Source organism: Pocillopora damicornis, chromosome 1 (assembly GCF_964200805.1).
Source record: "Pocillopora damicornis chromosome 1, jaPocDami1.2, whole genome shotgun sequence".
In the NCBI taxonomy this organism is placed as follows: Eukaryota; Metazoa; Cnidaria; class Anthozoa; order Scleractinia; family Pocilloporidae; genus Pocillopora; species Pocillopora damicornis.
Window position 1 is genome coordinate 36,861,785 of NC_142670.1, and position 23,148 is coordinate 36,884,932.

Sequence of the window (23,148 nt, forward strand, 5' to 3'; positions counted from 1 at the left end):
GAAATAAAGACGATAAAGGCTTGCCATAAACAGAACTTTAATTTATCGATAATCAAACCCAGCATAAATAATTTTAGCTACAAACAATTTTCTATTAAATAATTGTCTGTTCCCCTGATCCAGCAGGTCATGGTTACAATCCCAGTACGGTTAACCCTCCAAAAGTATTTTTCAAGCGATACCTATAGTACTACAATAGGTTGCAAGTCTCGCATCATGATTTTGCGATGCCGATGCGACAATCGACGAATACTAATAATAATAATAATAATTTATTCACAGCATATCCACATAAAAAGATGTGGCTCCTCATCTGTGAAGGCTCTACAAAAGTATCATCTATAAAAATTTAAATATAGAATAATCAAGAAAAATTACTGGTATTACAAAACTACTAAATTACCATATAATCTATACATTTTGCGCATACATAACAAATGAATGCAAAAGCGGTCTTAAAGAAGGAAAGGTCTTACAGGGAAGACAAAACACGCGCTTTTAAAAATGTTTTGCAATACAAGGTTAAGAATGCAATTTTTCTTGTCGTCGAAAACTAAAGACTAATTCATACAGTTGTGCTAGTTTTAGCCCTGGCAGTGGTTCGGATTTTCCCGTGGAAACTTAGTAATAGTCGAATTACGATATCTATTAAATAATCATCCGAGCAATACCTAAGATTTTGATTGGAAACAGTCACGCTAAAAATGTGTCGCGCATTCCAATTAAGAAAACAGAATACAAAACCCTCCTTTTCCTTTTCTGTGACGTACCGATAAATAAAAGTGTATATAAATATAATTTCCAGCACATGTATTGCGTTTACCCAGCAAGGGGTCTAGGACGAAAAATAGGATCTCGTGACAATCACTAAGGTCGCGCTGGAGCAAGAAAGAGAGGCTACATATCATTACACTATTTAAGATCCTGTCGTAAAAAAGTCGTGACGCGCAATGTTCTTCCATTTCGCCTGACAATAAACGGGAACCTTTAGAATAATGGCTTTATCTGAACTTTGAGGAGGATTTTTTCTTTGCCTTATCAGCTTTGTCCTCGGCATGTTTTTTCTTGGCCCAGACTTTCTTGCCGGGTTTTTCGCGACCAGGCTTTTGTATGGTTGTAGTATGTGTCTCCTGACTCAACATTTCACCAACATCATCCACCTTGTCAATCACAACAGTGATCTGCTCAGGATCCCCGTCCGTCATGTCATTGTTGTTGCCAAATACGGCAGAAGGGGACTTGGGAGAGGCAGTATCGAGACTTTTTCTAGATTCCCCATTTGTCTCCTTCTGAAGCACTTTCATAATTGCGAGGTTTTCCTTTTTACCATAAAGAAAAGGATTCATGACCACTTCCGTTCGCGCCCATGCCTTCCGGTTTAATTTTTCCGTGTCAACGAAACGTCTGGGGCGAATCTGTTCTTGGAAATTAGCTACAGCAGCTAACTCACGGGATTTCTTCGTCTTGGGACGAAGAATCGGTGGCAGTGCATTCTGCTTCTTTTGTTTTTCTTGGAGTTTTCTTTCGCGGGCATATTTACAGGCAGCTGGAAAGAGAAACATCGTGAAATCAACTTAGCCGACTTTCCAGAAAATTTCGTCGTAATTTTAATTTACAGCAAAGATCTTTCTCGAGCGATAAATTATAATGCGCACTACATGGCCTTGAGAAGTCAACCTACTAGTCAAAATCGGTCGCTTTACGCGAGAAACCTTTCCCGCGTCTTCCATGTTATCGTTAATAACTGCTGTCAATTTGAATCAAGCGCTATTGCAAAAACTATCAGTTGATAGATGAACGAGCCTTCGACACTAAGGAAACTTTCGCTTAAAAGATAACAGGGATTCTTGTTTGAAATTTGTCTAATTCCTGAAGAACACCACTCTCGGCGTGTCTCGAACCGCCAGTACAAAGTATGGAGTACGAAGATTCTAAGAGTGAAATCAAAAGCTTCAAAAATGATAAGAATCAATTGTTTGCGTTTCGTTCACCCGCTTGTATGTAAGTTACCTTGCCCTCATTTCCATGCAGTTTATACAATTCCCTCTCCGCTTTATGAAAAAATTGGACGATTCCTTTCCTGGTAACGCTTTTGGAGAAACGTCTATGGTTTAAGATTTTCAACGTAAAACACGATGTGTTACCTTTAGCTTGATTAAAGGCAGACAGAACATCAAGCTGAGCCCAACATGGCGTGTTGACATCATCCTCGCCATCTTTCACAAAACTGAAGTAGACCGAGGTACTCGACAAAATCCTTTCCTCAATATCAGAATCAAAGTTTTTGGGCTCAAGGCAGTGATACTGAACTAGGGCTGCAAAAGACTCCCAATCAAAAACCTGACAAAATAGAGAGAAAGAAAAAGATTATGAAACAAATTCCACGCGTTGATCCTTCGTTAAAGTTTCATACACTTGCACCACACAAAGCACGCGAAGTCGACGAGGAATAACTCCCTTATCATTGTTGAATAGAAATATTATTTACTTAAGATATCACACGATCCTGAATGACCTTCAAAAGTGAGTTCCCCCTACATGAAACTTTAACGATCTAGCGATTCCTCTGACAACATGATGTAAAATTTAACTGAGTTTTCTCTGGGATTTTCCCGAGTTAATCCTCTTTGTGTACCCTCCTTTATCACTGTTACCATCTCATAGCATCAATACATTGAAACAAAAAAAAACAAAAAAAAAACAGAGACGGTTGATAAGAGGAAATAAACATGAGAACCAGACCAAGGGGTATAGTTTTATTGAACAGCTAATATGCACCACCAACATGAAAAATAAGATGTGACGGACGACTCTGTTTTTCAAAGAATAATGAAGAAAAAGTTAAGCTTACTGGGGTTGAAATACCCATTAAATAGTTTATTTTACTTGAAGCGACGACCGCATGGACTGCGTAACGTCGTAAGTAGGAGAAGAGAAACGCAAAATGGGATATGAACAGAAAGGAGAGGAAGGGGGGGGGGCATTTCTCTGTACCCACAGTGCACATCGAAAGAAACGTACCTTAAGAGTGACATCTTTTTCTAGGACCCCTGTTGAAGCGATCACCTCTTCGGATAGGAAATGACCCTGCCAACAAAGACATTGAGTTTTTAGACTTAGGATAATTTACCTTGGCAGGTCAACAGTAACTGTAGCGCAAACGTCTGAGAACCTAAACAATTTCTGACTGTAATTTCCTTATAATTTCAGTCCTTCTGAAATCTTCAGTACCCGTCACTTAAATAGCGCTCTTTCTTGCTTAAAGAATTATTTATCCAAAGGAGAAATCTTACATCTCGGCCGTCGATTTACGGCAAGTGGTGATATTGAAATACAACTGAAAGCGGAGCTCTAGTCTATTGATTTTAACTGGCCTTTATGTATGTTTTCTTGCGTGTGGGTCTTCGCTAGCGTGCTTTGCGTGCAGAAACACTCATACGGTAAGCTCTGATTCCCTACAACCGTTGATGTGAGAATTTCTGTAGAGTACTACGCCACAGTACGGAGAACGTAATAGTGCGTTTCTTCCTACCTTCACAAAAATGTGGTTCTTGCTTCCTCGAGTCACCCATACGTTTCCTTGCTCATCGTTCACAATCTCTATTCCCTGAAAACATAAGTACAAACGCTTCATTCCCAGAAGAAATAACACTTGTCCGACCAAATTTCGTAAACAATCAAAGTGACAGGATTTTGTAGAGGGATAGATTATGAAATTTCTATACAAAGGTATTGCCACACTTCTTGGATGAGATGTTTGTTACTTACAAGTCACCCCCTGAATTTCGTCAAGCTTCAGTGACAGTCCGTTAGTACCCACTCATTTTCATGGGAGGAGAGAAGAGAGGCAATGCCAGAGCAGGTGTCTCCCTTAAAAACAAAATCAAGAGACACCCCAGACTCAACTTCCACCCCCCCGGGGGGCTTGGATTGTCAGCTTGTCTTTGAAAGAAATTCAATAGACTCACCTTTCCAACGTAGTTCCGCAGTCTTGTAATCTTGGGGTCAGAACTTGGTGGTAACGCTCCGAGGCCGATCCTGTGAAAAACCGGTAAAGACTGAGAACATATCGATTGATTTACTTACCACAGTCAGTGATTGGTCAAGAATATCGTAATATCCTCCATTAACCAATCAGATACAAGGCTATTTGGTCGCTCGCCTTTTTTTTTCGAGGCAGTTGCATTGCCTTACGTTAGACCTCCGAGTGGCTTCCTTAAACAGCTCCCTTGTCCTGGTTAGCCGTTGTGACTGAGATGGTCATTTTCCTCTTCTTTCAATCAATGAAACAACCCTACTCTTATCTCGATTAACGAAAGTACAGGGCTCGAGAAAGCGCGAGGTTTGGGAAGAGGAAAAGCTACGACAACTACCGTTAACGTCCACCGTGAAGTTCAGGCTCTCTTGAGAGCAGCAGAGAAAGTTGAGAGGAGCGGACAATTTAGGGCGACGAAGTGATTGTGGGGGAGGTACGACAGTATAGATTTTTGAGGTAAGTAAAACCAACTACACACTACACCGAAATAAATGTAACCTAATAATATTTTCCTGTAACGAAGTTCCCTCGAAAACTTTTTAATGTCATGGTGTATACTATAATTTTATTGCATGTTACTTGACTCTTTAGAGGGGGGGGGAGACAATGCGGGGAGGGATTTTTTTAGTCCCTTGGGGGAGGATATTGTCAAATAAATAATGCTCCACTTTTGCGCAGAAGATTCTCAGTATTAATTACCTTGTGACGTCAAAAGCGTTATTGGAGCCATCGATTATGATTGACGGACGATCAATGGAGAACTCACTTAGAGGAATTTCCCTCTCATAGCAAGTTATTTTACACCAAACCAGGGGTGCGGCATCAAATTCTGTTTCAGATTCCTAATGATAAATGGAGAAAATTTTGAGTTGAACGCTCCGCATACTGCACTATAGAGTTTCGCTTTGTGCAAGACAGGTCAGGGTGATCTAGAGGGGGCTCGATTGGATCACCCTGACCTCTCACTTAACCAATCACAATAGCCGATTCAACCATGCTATAAACCAGTTTCGAGAAGAATTCCAAGTGCTCAGTAAATTTAGCGCTCCAATGTTATGCTGATTTACATGAAAACTCACATTTGAAAACGTGGATCCAATGGAGAGAATGGACAAATCAGACCATCTCGACTTCGGAGGACCGGGACGTGTAGGAGAGTCTAGGCCGAATAGATCAGAGGCAGAACCCACAGATAAGTTAGACGCTCTCGACTGTGGAGGACCGGGACGTGTAGGAGAGTCTGGGCCGAATAGATCAGAGGCAGAACCCACAGATAAGTTAGATGCTCTCGACTGTGGAGGACCGGGACGTGTAGGAGAGTCTGGGCTGAATACATCAGACACAGAACCCACTGATAAGTTAGACGTTCTCGACTGAGGACGACCGGGACTTGTAGGAGAGTCTGGGCCGAATATATCGGAGACAGAACCCAGTGATAAGTCAGACATTCTCTGCTGCGGAGGATTGGGGCGAGGGGAAGTTGGTGGTGAGCCTGCATCTGGGAAATCGAAACCTGTGGAAAAATCACATCAGAGAAAAAAAATTAAAACGAAAACTAATCACCTAAATCAAAACAGAATACTGAAAGGACTGGATAGTTTCAAATACAGTATCTATTGGGTAAAAAAATGTTATTAAGGCCGCTTCTATGAAATAGATTATTTTATTCAAAATTTCAATGTCATCAATTTTTCACAACTTGCCATAACGCAAAATAAAAACATTTTCAAGGCCCGCAAAAATGTTATTACGGAATTGCGTCACTTTCCAGTTTTTTCAAGACTCGACACTGTTCAGTTTACGCGTACAAATCATGCGTGAAGCAAAGTGAAATAAGGATTTGCAGTGCGACGAATGATCTTAACCCTGATTGGGAGCTTGTTATATAGTACTGGACTGGAACCAATTGTTACAACGAGAAGTGTCACACATTAAGTCTTTTTTTCTCCAATTTATGAAGTAAAAAGGCGCAGTTAGTTACATACTTGACGTTTGTGAGGATGCCGATGGACTCTTTTGGTTCAGAAGGTTCGGGCTCCATGCCTGTCTGTTCACATTGGCCATCTAGACAAAAGATTGAATTAAATTCATTAGTTCTTAGGTACGTTAGGATGTGTAGACATTGAGCAATAATCAACTGAGTATCCAAACTAATTTATGATTGCAGTGATTTCCCTCTATACACTTTGTGGTTGGTCAGGAAAACTAAAAACAACCCGTTAATCAATCATATGCAAAACCACAGGCAACCCAAGCGTACTAAATATAAATTTGGGGTTTCAGGTCAGTACCAGGAGTATCTTCGAGATATTCCTGGTGATGATCTGATAATGATATAATAATTACTTATATCAAATAAATAAATAAATAAAGTAAAACGTTTCTCAATGTGAAGTTTACGCGGTTTTGCAATGAAGTTCTCTTTACCTGATTAAAGTACATGTTCCGTATAATAATACACGCAATCTGGACCGGAAAAAATAACCATTAAGCAAAACTTGTGAAGCCTTCTTCGCTTTATTCCATAAATATCCGCCATGCCGGTGATTTCCAGCCGGCGCTGGCGCTATCAGTTTTATAAACTCTCTCCTTTATGCTCTTGGCAAAAGGTGGAAGTATGGTTTAACTTCACCCACTTTTCATATAACCCTGCTGACAATACTAAAAATATATTTTTGGCCACAGTAAATGCAAGAAATGTCTTCTTTTGAATCCAAGAACGGCTTTGGGCCGACAGCATTAAGTTCAGGTTTTTTCTTGGTGTGGAAAATATGCTTAATCTCTGTAATAGTTGTACCGCTGGCTAGTTCAAACACTACCTCGTTTTGTTTATGTATTTGTTTTGAGTCCTCCTCCTTGACTTGATTGGTGTTATGTTGAAACATCGTCTCACTTCGACCGCCGATCTGCAAAATAACAACGAAGAAAACAATAAACAAAATTACGGCCTCCTCTCTACAACAGTCACTCTCCTCTGTAACCAAGATGGCCAGCGTGGAGAGATCTAATTATACATGTAGATTCAGAAGAATTTACCACTGTGCGGTGTTATGCCAAGATTGCTTTTTCATTATGACATGAAATCTTGTTTACAACTCCTCTTGGAAAGTTTGCGGTTTAATGCTGCACTCACCGTATTCAGGAAACTTTTCACATTATTTTCCTGTGCCCCTTTCAGCCGTTTCAGCCTGGAATAAAGAGCCCTCGCCTGCCAGCCTCTGACAACTGAAGAAAAAAAAAATGGGATGTCTATCATGTTTTAAAAAAATTTCAGTAGATGTGTTGTACCAAGAAAAATGGCTGTGCCTAGCTTATCTACACACTCGATACGCAAGTAACCACCTGAGCTGGTCCCTCTAAGTAACTAGTTGCCTCCTTACACTTCTGTAAAGTTTACTAAGTTTACTTTCTCATTGATTTGGCCCTTTCACGCGAAGATTCGAGGGCACCTGAGAAACTTTTAGAGAAATCGGGGTAATATTCTACGATAAAGCAATAGGTGCGAACTTTTAGGAGCATTTGTTCATCAAGTCAAGCCTAAGGAAATCACAACCAGCGGCCAGAACACAGTCAAATATCAGAAGCCAATAAGCACCCAAAGCAAGCTCACGTGACTAGGTCAAAGCGCGGGAAACGGCGCCTGGGCAAGTTGTATATCCGATTTGCTTAGGATGTAGCACGAGATTTTATGATCAATCAAAGATGGAATTAAAGAAAAGTTAGAGGAGTGCTCTATCACGTGACTGGATTTTCCAAGGTAATAAACTATGGTTGAATAGATGTCAAATCATACGAGTACCTCGGCTGATAACCGTCCCCTGAGTTTGCACCACGTACTGCATTTAATGCGATGAGATCGTAAATAAATTAATGAGTGGGTAATACCCCAAGAATGCATCTAGTGAAGGATATCTCAGTGGAAACCAAAGACTGAGCGGTTTTACCTTTCTGTATAACGACAGCCACAGAGTCGAAGCGATCCAGGAGTGTGTACAACCTTTCTAAACACCAATACTTCAAAAACACCTGTCGCAATAAAAAAAAGGCTTCAAGACAACATCAAAAGCGAAAAGAACAGAAGCTACAAATGCTCGCTATGAAGACGTCAAAGAATATTACGGCCAAACATCAGCCCTTGGTACCTTAGTTTTACCCATTCTCCAACCTTGAGAACCTGCCAACTGACGAAGCATCTTCTGACATGTCTGATTACTGTCTTTCACAAACGCACCTAAGGGCAGACCAGCCAGGATGCCAAACCTATTAAAAGAAATCTCAATGAATGGAGCCCGCTTCGCTGAAGACTACAGGCGTAGATTAGGGGAAGGGTTGTTCACAACTAGATCGAAAGAGAAATTTGATTCAGATTTATGGCTTTGCTGAGAGGTTTGTTATTTTCAGTTTCTCTCTGTCTTATTTTTGCATTTCACAAAGATTAACCCCAAACCGTTGGCGCTGATAAACGTTTCAATCGAAAGAGAAGAAAAGTCATTAGCCCATTTCTGAAGTCTCTCGGTTTAGAGATCTGGTACTGAAATTAAGGCGCGAGAACGAAACTAAGTGCGAAGTCGCTCTCGTCACGTCTTCCTTTCGGCACCAAATCCCTGAACCGTGGGAACTCGGAATTTGACTTTCATCAGGGAGGTCTAATCGCATTTTGAGCGACCATGCCTGCCGCAGATTTCTGACTTCTCAGGACAAAACCGCTCTATATTCCAACGCACGTGCGCGAAATACCACTGAAACAAAACAACAGATACGTCAACCTTTTGATGAAGACATCAAATGGGAACCAAACAGGAAACCCAAAATTCCTCATCTGAATCGTCTGAACCACAGCCAGCGCCCTCACTTGAGCGAGAACCGTGTCGGGATCAAATCGGTCGGGGGACTGATACGAATTTGGCTTGATACACCTGTTTAATAAACACCCAGAAAAATAAGAAAAGTTTTCCCTAGTCCAAGAGTAGCATTGTCCAAAACTGATGACGCATATTCTCTCCGCAGCAGGACAAGACTTGTAAGGTTTCCTACATTTTGAATCGTTTGAAGATATAGTGTTATCACGCCATTTCAAATTCCAATTTCTTGTCGTTAATTTCTAACCACAGATTTTTGAACGAGGCGGTTTCAGAGGTATTTTAAAAAATTCTCCTAATGCACACCCCTTGTTTTGACATTCAAAAGGAAGAAACATTGAACCGATCGGTGAAAAAAAGCTTTGGAAACTCAAGGATTAGTATATTAGCACAAGTAATCTATAATGTTGTCCTACATGGAGAGAGAAAGCAAACCTGATAAAATGCACTTCACAAGACAACACTTTCTTCATAAGTTCGGCGATGGAAGCCTGCAAAATGGTGTGAAGTCTCATTAATTATTAAATAGACTCGGAAGGCCCCCACATAACACACTCTCCCTTAGCATCGTCTCCTTAACAACAACTACGTAAATAATATAAAGTAAACTACTTTGAGAGTCAATGATTGACCTTTCCCTTCTCTTGTCTATTTATTTAGCTATTCCCAGATCTCTTTATCCAGAGCATCGCTCTTTGATTGGTCCAGAGAACTCGCGCCATCTTCCCAGCCAATCATATGCAAAACTAAAATTAAACCAATCGCGACTTTGTCACCCTCGTTTTCCCACGCTTGAAACCATTTACGAGTCTTCACTCTCAGTTCATTTGCTCTTTCTGTTATTTTTCTTCGTTTGTTCCGAGTGAACCTTGATGATGGCTAAGAAAACTGGTCTTCGCTCAATGAAGAATACTTACTCTTAACTGGGATCCCGTTGTGTGGAAACCCCGTTCTGCTTGACGAGATTCTGTACCAGTCAAGTGTTGCACGCTGAGTATGTAAAACAACAATACTGTATGGGTCTCAAATTGCTAGCCAAATTGCAAGTCACCTTATTCGGACGGTATCAAATTAGAGTTATTTCCAATCTGCATGTTTATCATGTACGACCTTCCTAGTAACATAAAAGAGTTCTTAAAAGGAATTTAAAAGCCGCCATATCAATTAAGAATTCGAAGTGATTATTTTTAGGAGTAAAACGAGAGAAAGCGAAGAAAAACAACTTGGAACAGAGACGAGAACGGAAAAAAAAAAACTCGCACAATTACCCCAAGAGCAACACAAAACCCTGGCTAAAAATTAGAAAAATGGTGCTATCTCATATCAGTCTAATGAAAGACAAGAGATTATAAACTGTTATAATATCTTGCTGAAGATATCATGTCCAATAAAATGACTTGTTAAACACATTTTCATTTACTTACACAGCTGCTTTGTGTCTTAAAGTCGGATTCCTGCAAAAATATTTAGAACATCCATTACAACTATCAGTCATTAAAACATCAACAACAACAACAATAACAACAACGACAGGCAAAATATATCTAGACCTTTTCAATATACTTCCATCACAACAATTTCGCCATGAATGCACTACAAATTTCAAGCACTCCCAAATGATTTCAAAGTTTTCGTTCTCTTGCAGTTTGTCTATATCGAAGAATTTCGCCTCCATTTTCAAGTTCTTTATTTGCAACCATTTTAAATTTTCCCCGCACTTAATCATCCGTGTTCTTTCTAAGATCATCATTCCTACAAAATATTCCAATCAGGAACCTGAATCCTCGCCTTTCTAATCGTAAAGTGAGAATTTCTTTGAGTGTTGCAGGTTCTTGTAGAGTAGCTTGCAACATTTCCAACGGAATTATTTCAAATGGAGCGTCAATTCAAAAGTAAACAAGATTCATCTGAGCTTTGCCTTCCTATATGAGCCAACATATAATAAAGAAAAGAGAAAAAAATGAAATTTAACTTTTTCCAATGGCTTCCAAAGTTTTCTCTCAAAAATTCCCATTAAAATTTCAAATTTTGGGGGATAATTTTGCCTGACATCGAGTTTTTCAGACACAAATCTTTTGTATTTATTTTCCTCCTTTGCGCGGGTGACAGGTTTCTGAGTTTCGCGTTACTCGACCGTCTGACGGCATTACAACAGTTAAAACTTTGCTTTCATTTTTTAAAAGAAATTGTGAACCATAATTAAGATTTAACTCAGACTCATACTTTTCTCTTACTTTTTGTTTTTCTTCATTTGCATCAAAATTTCGGGAACCGCTGATCTGGAAGCAAACCGACACAAGCTCTTCAGAAAGACGACAACATTTACACTGGACAAGAAAATGTGAAGTAAACTTACATAACACTATCAGCAGTGCGATAGGCTCCGAGCTCAATTACATTGTAGAATCCCCAGAAAGTGAAGCCCACAATGGTTGAACATTTTCAATGTAATTCAACCTTTCGTGCAGAAATGTGGTGAAACGTTTGTTTGATAAGACATTGCAAATATATCTACATTTATGTGACATTCTTTCATACCTTTCTTGATGTACTGATAATGAACCTGTCCCTGAAATGGTAGCCCTGAAAAGTCTACTCACAAACTCATTGCTGCTTCCTGGAAATAAATAGCAACATGAAAATGGGAATGTTGTTTTGAGACTGGTGTGAGCATCGGTAGTTGCTGGAAAAAATCGTTCAGTTGGGAGAGAATACTACCACAGACCTGGAAGGTCTAAGCTGCGAATTCTCACAGTGAGCAGATTATTTTACCCAAGCTCTTGCAAACCTTCCACATCCTTCTTTGCCCTTCCCGATGTTCACTCATCTTAGATAAATTTTTTTAAAGAGGAATTAACTAATCATAGGTTAAAGCAATGTAACTGATATACGAATTTGCCTCTCCTTCGACTACCAAGTGCTTAACCCTTTCACTCCCACAAGTGACCAAGACAGAATTTCTCCTTACAATATCAATACAATATCAAGCAGGCAGGTGATGAGAATAGAGAAGAATATCAATTAGGGGATTATTAGTTGATCCAATACCAAATTCTCTGAACTAACATCAGAAGAATTGTATGGCAGATAGTAAGGAGAATTACTAATTAGATCTTGGGAGTGAACGGGTTAACTGAACTGTACCTTGCATGCAGTGAAGAAGACTTGCACCCAGCATTTCCTTGTTACTGTTCATGAAACCCAATGCCACATAAGCCACCTACAAAATAAAATAAAAAATCTGGACTTCTGATTTGTCTTAAATAAATAAGACAGATTCGACTAAATATCTGCTTTCAAACTCCTGCAAAAACAATAACCATTAACAATCAAACCCAACCGGGTGGTATACACTTTTGAATAAGTATATACCGTATTTCTATAAATTACTTTTATATTTATTATTAATAAAAGCATTCAAAGACTTCTTTTTCCCAACAACTTACAGCAGCAGTATAATGTCTTATAGTGAAGGATGGATAAGGTGATTTGGTCATCCCATAATTGGAGTGCTTCCGATGAGCAGAACTGCATTTTTTAACGAAGGCTGCATCAGTGGAAAGGGCTGTTTTGCTTTCATCTTCCAAAATCGGCAGCAGCCCTTGGGGTGGCTGTAATGCATATTCAAAGAGCAAAATATCAGTATAAATTTTAAATACAATCATAAATAACTAGATAAAATTAAATCCATCATTGACACGCAAGTAAGGGTCACCAAGAAGTAATATGTGGCAAAACCGGGAGCCCATTTACAGGAACCTCTAACACCACTGACTTCCAGAGTGTTTCCTTCTCACGCAGATTTTTTTAGAATGCCTTTGTCATGAGAAAAAAGACCATTAATTCCTGACCTCGCTGCCCCATGCATGTGGGCAGATGTTTGACGTAAAGCAATAGGATGGTTTAACTCTGTTTTTATTGGGTCTTAGGGCTGAAAACATCCCTCGGGAGCCTTCCTATTGATAGATTTACTTGGGAAAGGGTTGACTCCAAGGTTTAATACGGGAGATGGGGGCTCCAGTATAGATTTGACTGTATGTGCCAAGATATTTAATTTACGTGCTGTACATACATTGTAGTTGCTTTAACTTAATTGGCTGCTGTAGTTGACATTAATGGACAGCATCAAAAGGTTAATTATAAGTAAAGCCCTTCGGACAAACAGCAAATGCCAAAATTTAAAATTTTTGCTGTCTCAATTTCTACACAAGAGTTAAAGTATTAACATTAGCCATAAACAAACAATTTTCTGCAATTTTTCTGCACTGCAATATAGGACTTTATATATATATATATATATATATATATATATATATATATATATATATATATATATATAAGAAAAGTAACCAAAACAAGAGATCTGTATTGCTATAAATGTTAACTAACACTATTGGTGGTTCAACATCCAAAACCTTTTTCCCCAGGACTTGCTAATAAACAGGTCTTTGACCTGCAGCTTGTCCAAATAGGATTCAGGAGTATGGAATGTTTATAGGATCATGACAATGTAATTGTGGGCCTTCTTAACAATACTGTGTTGGTTTATTTTGGAAAAATTTACAGGTTGAAGTTTAAAATGAAATGAGTTGAAATAAACACAATATTACAAGAGTTCTCCAGCATGTTAATTTTTGTAATAAATAAGTCTCTCAGGGAAGCATTTTATAAGAATAAAAATGAATCAGATATATGATACTCACATTAAGCAAAAGGTCAACAACTTTCTTGTTATCATAATAGGATATCTTTTGGGTTTTCAGGCCTTCTGATTCAAGCTCCTCCTATAAACATGGATAATAATAAATAACAATATTTTTGATAGTCAGATCATAATAAAACTTTTCCTTTTTTTATTTTGAAAACTTTAAGCAAAGAAAGGCTACTGCAAGCAAACCAAAAAAATATTTTTTTAGCTCAGGTCAATTACTTTACATTATGCTGTACCCTTGCAGATTATAAGGCATAGCAAATTGTAATCACATGATGCACACACCTTTAATTTAGTTCAACATGACATTTACAATTCCTGACTGGTTACAAACCCTTCATGACCTTGGATTCTTTATCAAAATCATCTATGTTTATCAACTAGTTACCTGTTCCCAAGCAAAAACACGTTGGTTGTAAAAATGTGCCAACTGCTCATTTGCAGTGTTGATACAGAGTTGCTGAAGACCATTTACTTCACACTTTTCAAACCCAAAAATATCAAGCAGTCCAAGGGATGGGCCTGTGTAATGCCTGAAAGAAAAGCAAAAGGTTGAAAATCATAACTAACAAATACTGTCTTAATTTAAGTATTAACTCAATTGACCAATTCAATTTATAATTTCATGAGAAAAATATCATCTATCTGATAATTGTTATTAATTTTGAAATGCCTTTCAAATAAGTAGCAATCACTTTTTCCCTTGTAAAGCACTACAGCAGAATTTTTTTTCTTAGTTGTTACCTTAGTTCATTATCTTTATCCTTCAAGCAGCTGTTTACTTTCAACACAAGCCAGCCAAACAAGCGACCATACAGCATCTTGGCTAAGTTGTCTCGCCCTTCATTAGCCAGACCCACAGGCTTTTGAATTGATAACTTCTCACCTTTGGGGATCAAAAGACACAACAACATTTATCAAAACAACTGGGACTAACCTATCAGTAATAGCCACAGAAATAAAAATCAGGTCTGTACCTCAGCCAGGTGGCTTGCAGACATTAAAATATTATTCAGCTAATATTTCAGTCTACTTTAGATGGTGTGAACCAAGTGGGAGTATTTTTAATCCCCTTGCATGGGATGCCAATTCATGACAAGTTATTCAATCCTCCCCCAGGCAGGGGTGGGAGGTTTCTCTGACAGTTTGCCCAAAACCCATTTTCACTCCTTGGTAAAAAAAAGAATTATGAGATATCCGAAGGAGTCACCACACAAAGCCCAGAATCAGGTCTAGAACAATAAGTCCATGGAGTACCATATATGTGCATGCTAACAATTGGACAATTGAATCTCCCAAATAAATTTCCCATCCCAAGCTGTTAAAATCTGGTATTTCTGTTTTATTTAGTTTTTCACTCCTTGGCTGGTACATTTCTTAGAGTACATTTAATTGTTTTGTAATTCAGACATGGTTCTCAAATGTTTTTCAAAGTTTCATTGCATTCATGAAGTTAAGAAAAATTCTGACAAACAGTGTTTTTTTTTTTTCTCAGCTATATCTCATGCATGCAGTCGGTGCCAATTTTGGCTAACACATGTACGTGATGTGTTTAAAATATAATTAGCATAAAAGCAAATCTACAGGGAAGTTACCTTTTTGGTAGGTGATTCCCTTTATCAGAGCCTCACCCAAATCATCCTCTGACACACCAAGAAGTGAACTAGCTGCAACCAGCATTAGGTTACCACACGAAAATAAAATCAAAATTAGTAATCACTACAATGGATCTGAAGTTTAGCACTGGTCAAAATACTTTATGCAGATTCAGCAATGAAAGGGCAGCATATATAAAACAGTTTGAGAATCTCTTAAATCTCATTTGCTTGTATGCAAAAGACAACCCACCCACTCATGCCATTGTCCAGAACAATGAAGTGCAGCGAGGTATCCTTACCGCATTTCACAGGCTGAGGATCTTTCACAAATGCTGAATTTGTTTGTGTTTTTGAACCAAATGCAACATTTCCAATGTGAAGAATAGCAACTAAACACTTGGAGACGTTGAGAATTTCCTGAAAGATTTGACATATCATGACACTTTGATTACAGATAAATTCAAAACTGAATTTTGATGACCCCAATTCTCAATAAATAGCAAATGAATATCTTAAGTCAAAATTCCTGATCAACTTTCATTTTTCTATGATAATCAAATGAATACAAATTCTTTAGGTTAATTTATTAACTCTTTAACTCCCAAGATCTGATTGTTAATTCTCCCCTCTAGCTGCTACACTCAAGAAGTACTTGTATACTCAAGAAGTTAAAAGGTTAAGCTGAATGGCTTCATTATGTACTATAAAACCAGTTCATTCCTGATTCTTTTTTGGTGTTCCAAAAAGGTTTTAGTCTATGTTGAAAGTAATTACCTCTTTAGTAAAGCCAACAGACTCCATGCACTTTAACAGCTCTACATATTTCTCACTTAAGATTTTCTTGCTGGTCTCATCCACTGGAGGAACTGTTGGGTCATAAGTGAGGTATCTGGATGCAAAAAGATAGGAGGGCTGCAGTTCAAGATTGTACTGGTTGTTATTTGGTAAATACCTTGCAACTTCTGATAAAAACTAGAAATTGTGGTGTATGACAAAAGAAGTCACACTGTCATACTTGTCAGACTCTCTTATTCATATATCACTTGTGTTGAGGGGGATGGTTTGGCTACACAGCTGAGTTTACATGTATTGAGGGTATGTATATCTCTCATATTTTTAACATTGAATAACCCCACATGCTACAGAAATGTCATTAATACTGGTAGTCCTACAAATGAACATTGCACAGGTGATGAATATTGATTGCCTCTGATAATTACTGTTCATCATTTCACTCCAAAGATCTGTTTAGTAATGCTCTCTTTGCTTTCTGTCATGCAGTAATCTTATTGCGATGTTACAGGTGTATGTAGTTAGGAGAATTTGGTAGTAGATCAGTTGATAATTTCCAAGTTAATATTGTTCTTCATTCGACTCCCACCAATTTTTGGTTTGATATTGTATTGTTATTGTTAGGAGAAATTCTGTCCTGGTCAGTGATGGGAATTAAAGGGTTAGAGCTTGAAGAATAATTAACTGATGCTCTGATGCTCTCTGTGATTGCCACGCATTGTTTTTCCCAGGTTAAAGAAACACAACAAATATGGCATTTGCATGACTTAAATCACAGATACCGTATTTACTCGTGTATAAATGGACCTTTCATGACCAAAAAATCAGTCCAAAAAATCACCCTCGACTTAAACACGAGTCATACACAAAGGCCTGACCCAAGCAATCCAAGAAATTAGCATAACAATTGTCTAAAGTCCGTTAGGAAAACCGAGTTTATAAAACCAGTTCTAATTGTGTTCAAGTTTCGTCAGTTTTCAGCGCATTCTTCGTCAACAAAAAAGTTTGAAATAATAAATTTAAGTGGCTTAAACACAAAGCCACTGGAGCTGATTTCTATTGTGTCTTCTGATCTGTAGAACAGACACTTTTTTCTAACAGCTTCGCTGCTGTTTACGGTACTGAACTTTCCTTTACATCATAGTTAGTAGAGTACATCGAACGATTTCAGTGGCTTAGTGACCTGGCAAATGCTAATGTCTCGCGCGGTCTTGTCTGTTACGCGCGATTCTTCGAAGCCCTTCGGTGTTACTTCGGTTTACGAAATCTCCTTTCAAACTCATAGATAAAGGTTAGTTAAATGCAAGAAGATTTCATTTGCGGGTAAAATTTCCGCACAGTCCCATACTATATCATGCATTCAGTTCTTGAATAGAGAAAACAATGACAAAAACAATACATTTCCATTAGGAAAACAGATTTGTTTTACAGTAGTATGGGGCTATGCGGAAACTTTACGAAATTTGCCAAAAAAATCAATCTTTTATTTCTGAGCATGTATTGAAAACACGGCGAATTATACACTTGTTTATATCACCCCGATTTAAGCATACACGAGCTCTTCGATTTACTAGAGAAGTATTTAACCATATTTTGTAAGTCGCATTGCAAATGGGTAAAGTTTCCGCACAGCCCCATACTATTGTACAACAAATCTGTTTTCCTAATGGAAATGTATTGTTTTTGTCATTGTTTTCTCTATTCAAGAAATGAATGCATAATATAGTATGGGACTGTGCGGAAATTTTACCATCTCAAGGAATTAAAAGATAAAAATGCGTTTAACTTTGTAATTTAGCTTGAGAGTTAGAAAAAAAAAGCATTACTACTAGAGACAAATCACAGAGGATCAAATGGATTTATTTGAATTTACAGTAATCAGGATTAATGCAGAGCTAATTGTATTTTATCAACAACTCAAATCCAAGTTTTCTTTTAAACCATATCGACGATTAGGAAAATTAAAAATGTTACATGATGCAATTAAATTATTTTACCTGTGAGGATATTCAGAACTCAAGTGGTACTCCTGCTGTTCATCTACATCCAATCCATGCAAAAGATAATGGAATACATGAAAGTTCTTTGCTCCCTAAGAAGGTGCAGAGTATCAATTAATTAGTTCTTTGATATTAAATTATTCTAGAATGTATAAAATGTTGTACACATTACTATATCATCTGTAAATCCTTTGTAGAGAGGAAATTTTCAATATCATTCATAAAAAAATTGATTTATCTTTTAGCATGAAGTACAACTGGTGAAAGCCAAGAAATAACTTCATTTACTTGGTTAAGCTGACATCATAACATACAAAGTGATGCTGTGTTGGTGGGAGAGTATAACTGGGTAATTAAGTATTATCTGCTCAGTTGATAACCTAAATTGGCCACCATAAAGAGTTTCAAAGCTGACATATTGAGCATTAGCCCTTCATCAGAGTGAAATCATATATAGTTATAACTAACATGCATGTACCATGCACAACATGCATGACCTATGACATGTCAAAAAAATATAACCCTGTTACTATCACTAAATGCAAGGCATCCATAAGATTTGCTGCATACTTTACATACCTAATTATTAATTTAGCAACATGTTAGACTAAAAAGATTGCTGCTTAAAATTTTTTGCCTGATAACATGCACTTTCTGGTAAGGAGCCAGAGCTATTAAATTATGTGCCTGCATGCGAAGAGCATCTTTTAACTTTTTCATAAATATAATAGCTGCCAATATCATTATTATAATGATTATAATGTTATCATTTTTTCTTCATCATTAATAATGAATTTTCTTTTAAACACCTTTTCTTGATGAACAACTCTTGATTTTTCTAACATGTAGTGGTGCACCTTTCCTGGAAAATAATCAATCACAGAAAAAAATTTTAGCTGAAGAACCTGACTGTTTAACTTGATATATTTATATATCACAGTTTTGAATGGCCCAATTAGGCATGTACAATATGTGTAGTAGTAGCCTAATTATTAATTTAGTAACAGATTAGCTAAGTTCATCAGCCACAGAAGCAATATAAAATCTCAAAAATAGTGTTGATTGAAAGTAATTATGTGGATTAAGTTATGACAGTCACTGACTACATACTTTAGGTAGAAAATCTGTTCATTTAGCTTAGTGATTACAAGTCAGAATAACTAAAGAGCAATTTCAAGAAATACAAAGAAAATTCCCTCTCTAAGGAAGAATGATGTGGACACACCAATCTGCACACAATCCAACCTACCTCCTGATAACTTCATCTCAGGTGAAAAGTACACCTCGTAGAACATAGCAAACCTGCTTGAGTTTCTGTTTTGTGCTGTTACTGCATTTCCAAAAGCTTCCAAAATAAGCTGTACCTAATTACATGTGAGATTAAAAGAAACCATTAAAAGGTATATATCCATAAGTGACATGAGGTATGCATTACTGTTTTTCTTTACCTTCTAAAACTGGCCAATTCAAGACATATCTTAAACATAAACATTATGTATGACAAGCATGCACAAATTTTTTTCTGTATTGATCTCACCAGTTTAAGTTACATTTTAGATTGCCTTTATTTTAAACATCATGTATTCCAATCCTCTACTTTTATTAAAGAAAAATCAATGACCTAAAAGGTGCATGCATGTACCTTTGAAAATTTGGCTTTCAAACTGGTACTTGTGGGTGAAACAACACTGACAACATAGTCCAGGAGGTGCTTAAGAGACTCAGTCTTCCCTGATGCACTATTACCAGTCAACACACAACACTGGCTTTTTGAGGAATGGTGCATTGATCGTAGAATTGCCTTGCATTTTGAGTACACGTGAGGTGACAACTGCCGGTTAGGCTGTGAATCCTGGTAAGCTTTTATAGCCTAAAAATATTTACAAAATTAATTTATAACTATGGTTCAGAAATACTGTCTATATAGTAAATTGAATTAAGATTTGAATGATATCAGTCTAGTTTGATCTTAGTTCTCCTTTAATTGCAAAAAGACTTGTGTGGTTTTATCGAACCCTAATAAACTATAATAATTATGTAATGCCTAGTAAAACAATGGATAGGGATAAGGCATGCTCTGATTGGCTACTCAAACTCTGAATATCCTCTTCTATTCACCTCAAAGCAACACACGTGACTTTTACCCAAAAATATTTTAATCCTTGCAAGTCAGAACAAATGAGTTAAATCATCTTTTTTTTTTTAATATCATCTCGCTGTTTTAGTATTATACTAAAACAACTATTTGCCTGAATGTTAACAGCTAGTGGTGAATAATAACAGGCAGCCACAACAGTGGATAGTTATTAAAAATAATATAAGTATTGGTATTAGGGGAGGGGAGACTTGTGGTTAAATGTGTAATGTACCACTTTGCTGCATCCCATCCTGGGGGGGGGGGGGGGGGTTAGATCTCAATTGCTCCTGATAGTCACTTTGTGAATGCCTACAGAATCCAGTACATTAACTGCGGCAGCTAAATTTCAAATCAACATCATGATTGTAGACTTCACCAACGAGTGTTCTGTCTGAATTAATTTGTAATAATTATTTCCTTTTCTCTGTGTAAAAGAATGGTTACTTTCTGAAATCTCATATTTTATTAAGTTTTTAAAGATTGTATCACTCTCGAATCATCATAACTTTCACACTGTATCAAATTAATCTAGCTTGCTTTAAATGTACTGAATAAATCTAAGTTCATCATGCCGTCACTCTTGAAGTCCATGAATTTTGTCTGCTTATTTTGAAAGAAATTGGTGACATTTTCCCTGCATAGTTGTAAACAGTATATGAAAGGACTCATGACAAATATGACTTGTCCAGACTTATATATTAAGCACTTATATCCATCAAACAATCACATTAAGCTCTCTGCATTACATGAACAATTTAATCTCTTTAAAAATGCAAATTTGTATACTTATTGGGCAAAAAACCTGAACTATGTTAATTAATCTGTTAATCTATGTGAGATGTTTAATTTAGTTTTTCAACTCTAGCTTTATCGAATAATACAGTGCAAAGCCATATAGCTAGGAAACTTTCAATACTGGGTCAAATAATATTTGTAAGTTATCTATCAAAGACTTGTCGAGGCCGAATCTATGGAAATTTATTGAAGCTATGGTAAAATGAAAAATTAACAATTCTTTACGGAAGAGGGGCACGACAGATCAATTAAAAGGGTAGCTTGAAAGAGATCGCACATTGGTGCGCGCGGGATGTAAAATATAAACAATGATATTAGCTTGCGAAATATATATTATGTCATAACTTGATAAATTCAGGATCAAAATCGAGATCTACGAATCGCGAAATATTTCTCTTCAATAGCTGCGTTCAGAAAGAGAAATTAATTGGCTTACGATTTTGCATAACTATGCTCAGTATTTTAAGTACTCCGAGTGTTTACAAGACGTTAGTTAGGGGGGGTTTTTGTTATGTAAATCACAACAGCTAATGTTGATTCTTGACACTGATCCAAAGGCATCGACGAAATATCGAACTTTTCACCCGTTTAAACCAATACAGATTTGTGTTAGATGAGATCTGTCTTAGTCAATTAAAGCTATTTCAAACCAAATTGAAGCAACGGTGGGGAAAATCAATTCCCTACCCGCTTAAAGAGATTATCTGCCACGTACAGCTGCGGTACATGCTTATTTAAATTCAAAGCTGTATAACTGCGTAATTTTTTCAGCCCACAAGCGCCCTTTCTGTGTCCTTCAACAGTGAGTAAATTAATCATATTAAGTTAGCGATGCATTGAGGACCTACAGATATAAGGACTGTCTACTTCATGAGAACGAATTCAAATATGCGCGCACAAATGATATGAATCTCCTATTGTTTAATATTTAATGTGTGAACAATGATCAATATCTAAATATTGCAAGTCTACCTTTGGCCCATAGATGGGTAGGTGTTGAAAAGGATTCACTGAGAGCAATACATCGCTGACGTAGGTCTGCAAAAGTGAAGATTTAACGAAAGTTTTCCCATAAGCAGAACAGAACCTGTTACTACGCGCAAACTTGCAAAATGGCAATGAACGCGGCACAAAAACAGGCTGGCCAAAAAGACTCAGTAAGCTTGAAATTCAGCTCACATAAATCTTGTTGTGGTTGTATCTTCTCCTTAACAATTCCACGATCGCTCCATCGTTGACTGTCTTGGCTTCTAGGGATGCTAGATCGTCACCTTCGTTGACCGCCATCTTGTCGTGGAGCCACAGCGCTCACACTTCCTTGTTCGCGCGTGTCTGCACGCAAACACGCGCCCATGTAACGTAACCTCATCCGGCCTTTTGTTTTCTTCCTCTTGAACCTTGCACAAAGGAGGAGTACGCTTGAACATCCACCTAATCTCATAATCCTGTCATTTCAAAGGATCTATGAAATTTGACATAAGTTGCGTCCTAAGATTACCAAAAGGGTAAATGTATGCGCCCAAGATGGCTGCAACGTGTTACTTTGTTCTCATCATATTAGGTTTTTTTATTTGTTTTCCTACTCTCTTTCGATCATCATTTATCAATTTTTCGGTTTATGAGAGTCCTCTTACTTTATTGCTGAGATGTCATGGTCCTCCTCGCGCAGTTAGATTGGTGGATGGAAGAAACAAACTTAGGCGCTCGATTTGTACTTGGTGCAAACGTGGTCACTTGACGCTTGGTCTGCCTACAAAATTTGACCTTACTATCTTCGTGGACGTTGAATCTAATCCTGGTCCAACATCCCCTCGGATGGTGGGGATACATAAAGAACAAAACGCCTATCTGGGATATGAGTTCTCTGCGTTTTCGACTGCAACGAAATCGATGAATTGGCTTAATCACAATTCACAACACACTTCTCCATTAGTGCCTTTTGTTCGTCGTACTCAGAGCTTCTGCTACAACTGGAATCTCCCATGTATTTTACTTCCTCTGGGCAAAAATTGTCAAAGAAAGTTTAGAGGTTGCAGAGCGGGAAAAATAGTTCAAGAAAAGCGGCGGCGCTTGAATTATATTCGAGCTTTGGTCTCACCCCAAGGCTGTCGATTAAATTCTTCACGATTTACATGCACGATGAAGACTCCTGTTGGATCGAATCTTAGAAATTTAATTGAACTTACTCCTAACCCGATTAAAAGCTACAAAAATTCACCA

General features: G+C 37.6%; 1 protein-coding gene across 2 annotated transcripts; it reads right to left on the reverse strand.

Moving 5' to 3' along the window:
- Positions 1-20: 20 nt before the first annotated feature.
- On the reverse strand, positions 21-22,303 carry LOC113669737 (myosin IE heavy chain). 2 transcript variants are annotated; one of them, XR_016187654.1, is made up of 32 exons: positions 22,108-22,303; positions 21,901-21,966; positions 19,639-19,866; positions 19,246-19,360; positions 18,806-18,858; positions 17,994-18,088; positions 15,979-16,093; positions 15,504-15,621; positions 15,202-15,273; positions 14,351-14,492; positions 13,995-14,139; positions 13,599-13,679; positions 12,342-12,506; positions 12,040-12,115; positions 11,434-11,512; positions 11,130-11,174; positions 10,320-10,349; positions 9,813-9,885; positions 9,331-9,386; positions 8,803-8,952; positions 8,179-8,296; positions 7,981-8,062; positions 7,170-7,261; positions 6,856-6,942; positions 6,022-6,100; positions 5,116-5,549; positions 4,736-4,878; positions 3,769-4,038; positions 3,533-3,607; positions 3,022-3,087; positions 2,145-2,340; positions 21-1,546 (listed from the first exon to the last, which is right to left on the reverse strand). XR_016187654.1 is itself a non-coding variant. In XM_027185814.2 (32 exons), exons 1-32 carry the CDS (start codon positions 22,213-22,215, stop codon positions 1,002-1,004), a joined length of 3,999 nt encoding a protein of 1,332 aa, XP_027041615.2. In that variant the 5' UTR covers positions 22,216-22,303; the 3' UTR covers positions 21-1,001. The 2 variants fall into 2 exon arrangements, 1 of the variants encoding a protein (XP_027041615.2); XM_027185814.2 differs by having other exon boundaries at positions 3,969-4,038.
- Positions 22,304-23,148: the final 845 nt, after the last annotated feature.

Excerpts from the sequence above, each read along its gene's own strand:
- LOC113669737 (XM_027185814.2), bottom strand. The coding sequence starts at position 22,215 with ATGGCGGTCAACGAAGGTGACGATCTAGCATCCCTAGAAGCCAAGACA. Across the intron at positions 9,886-10,319 it reads TTAAGACACAAAGCAGCTGT|CGTGCAACACTTGACTGGTA; the intron begins GTAAGTAAATGA and ends TTACATACTCAG. Across the intron at positions 6,101-6,855 it reads AAATACATAAACAAAACGAG|ATGGCCAATGTGAACAGACA; the intron begins GTAGTGTTTGAA and ends TCTTTTGTCTAG.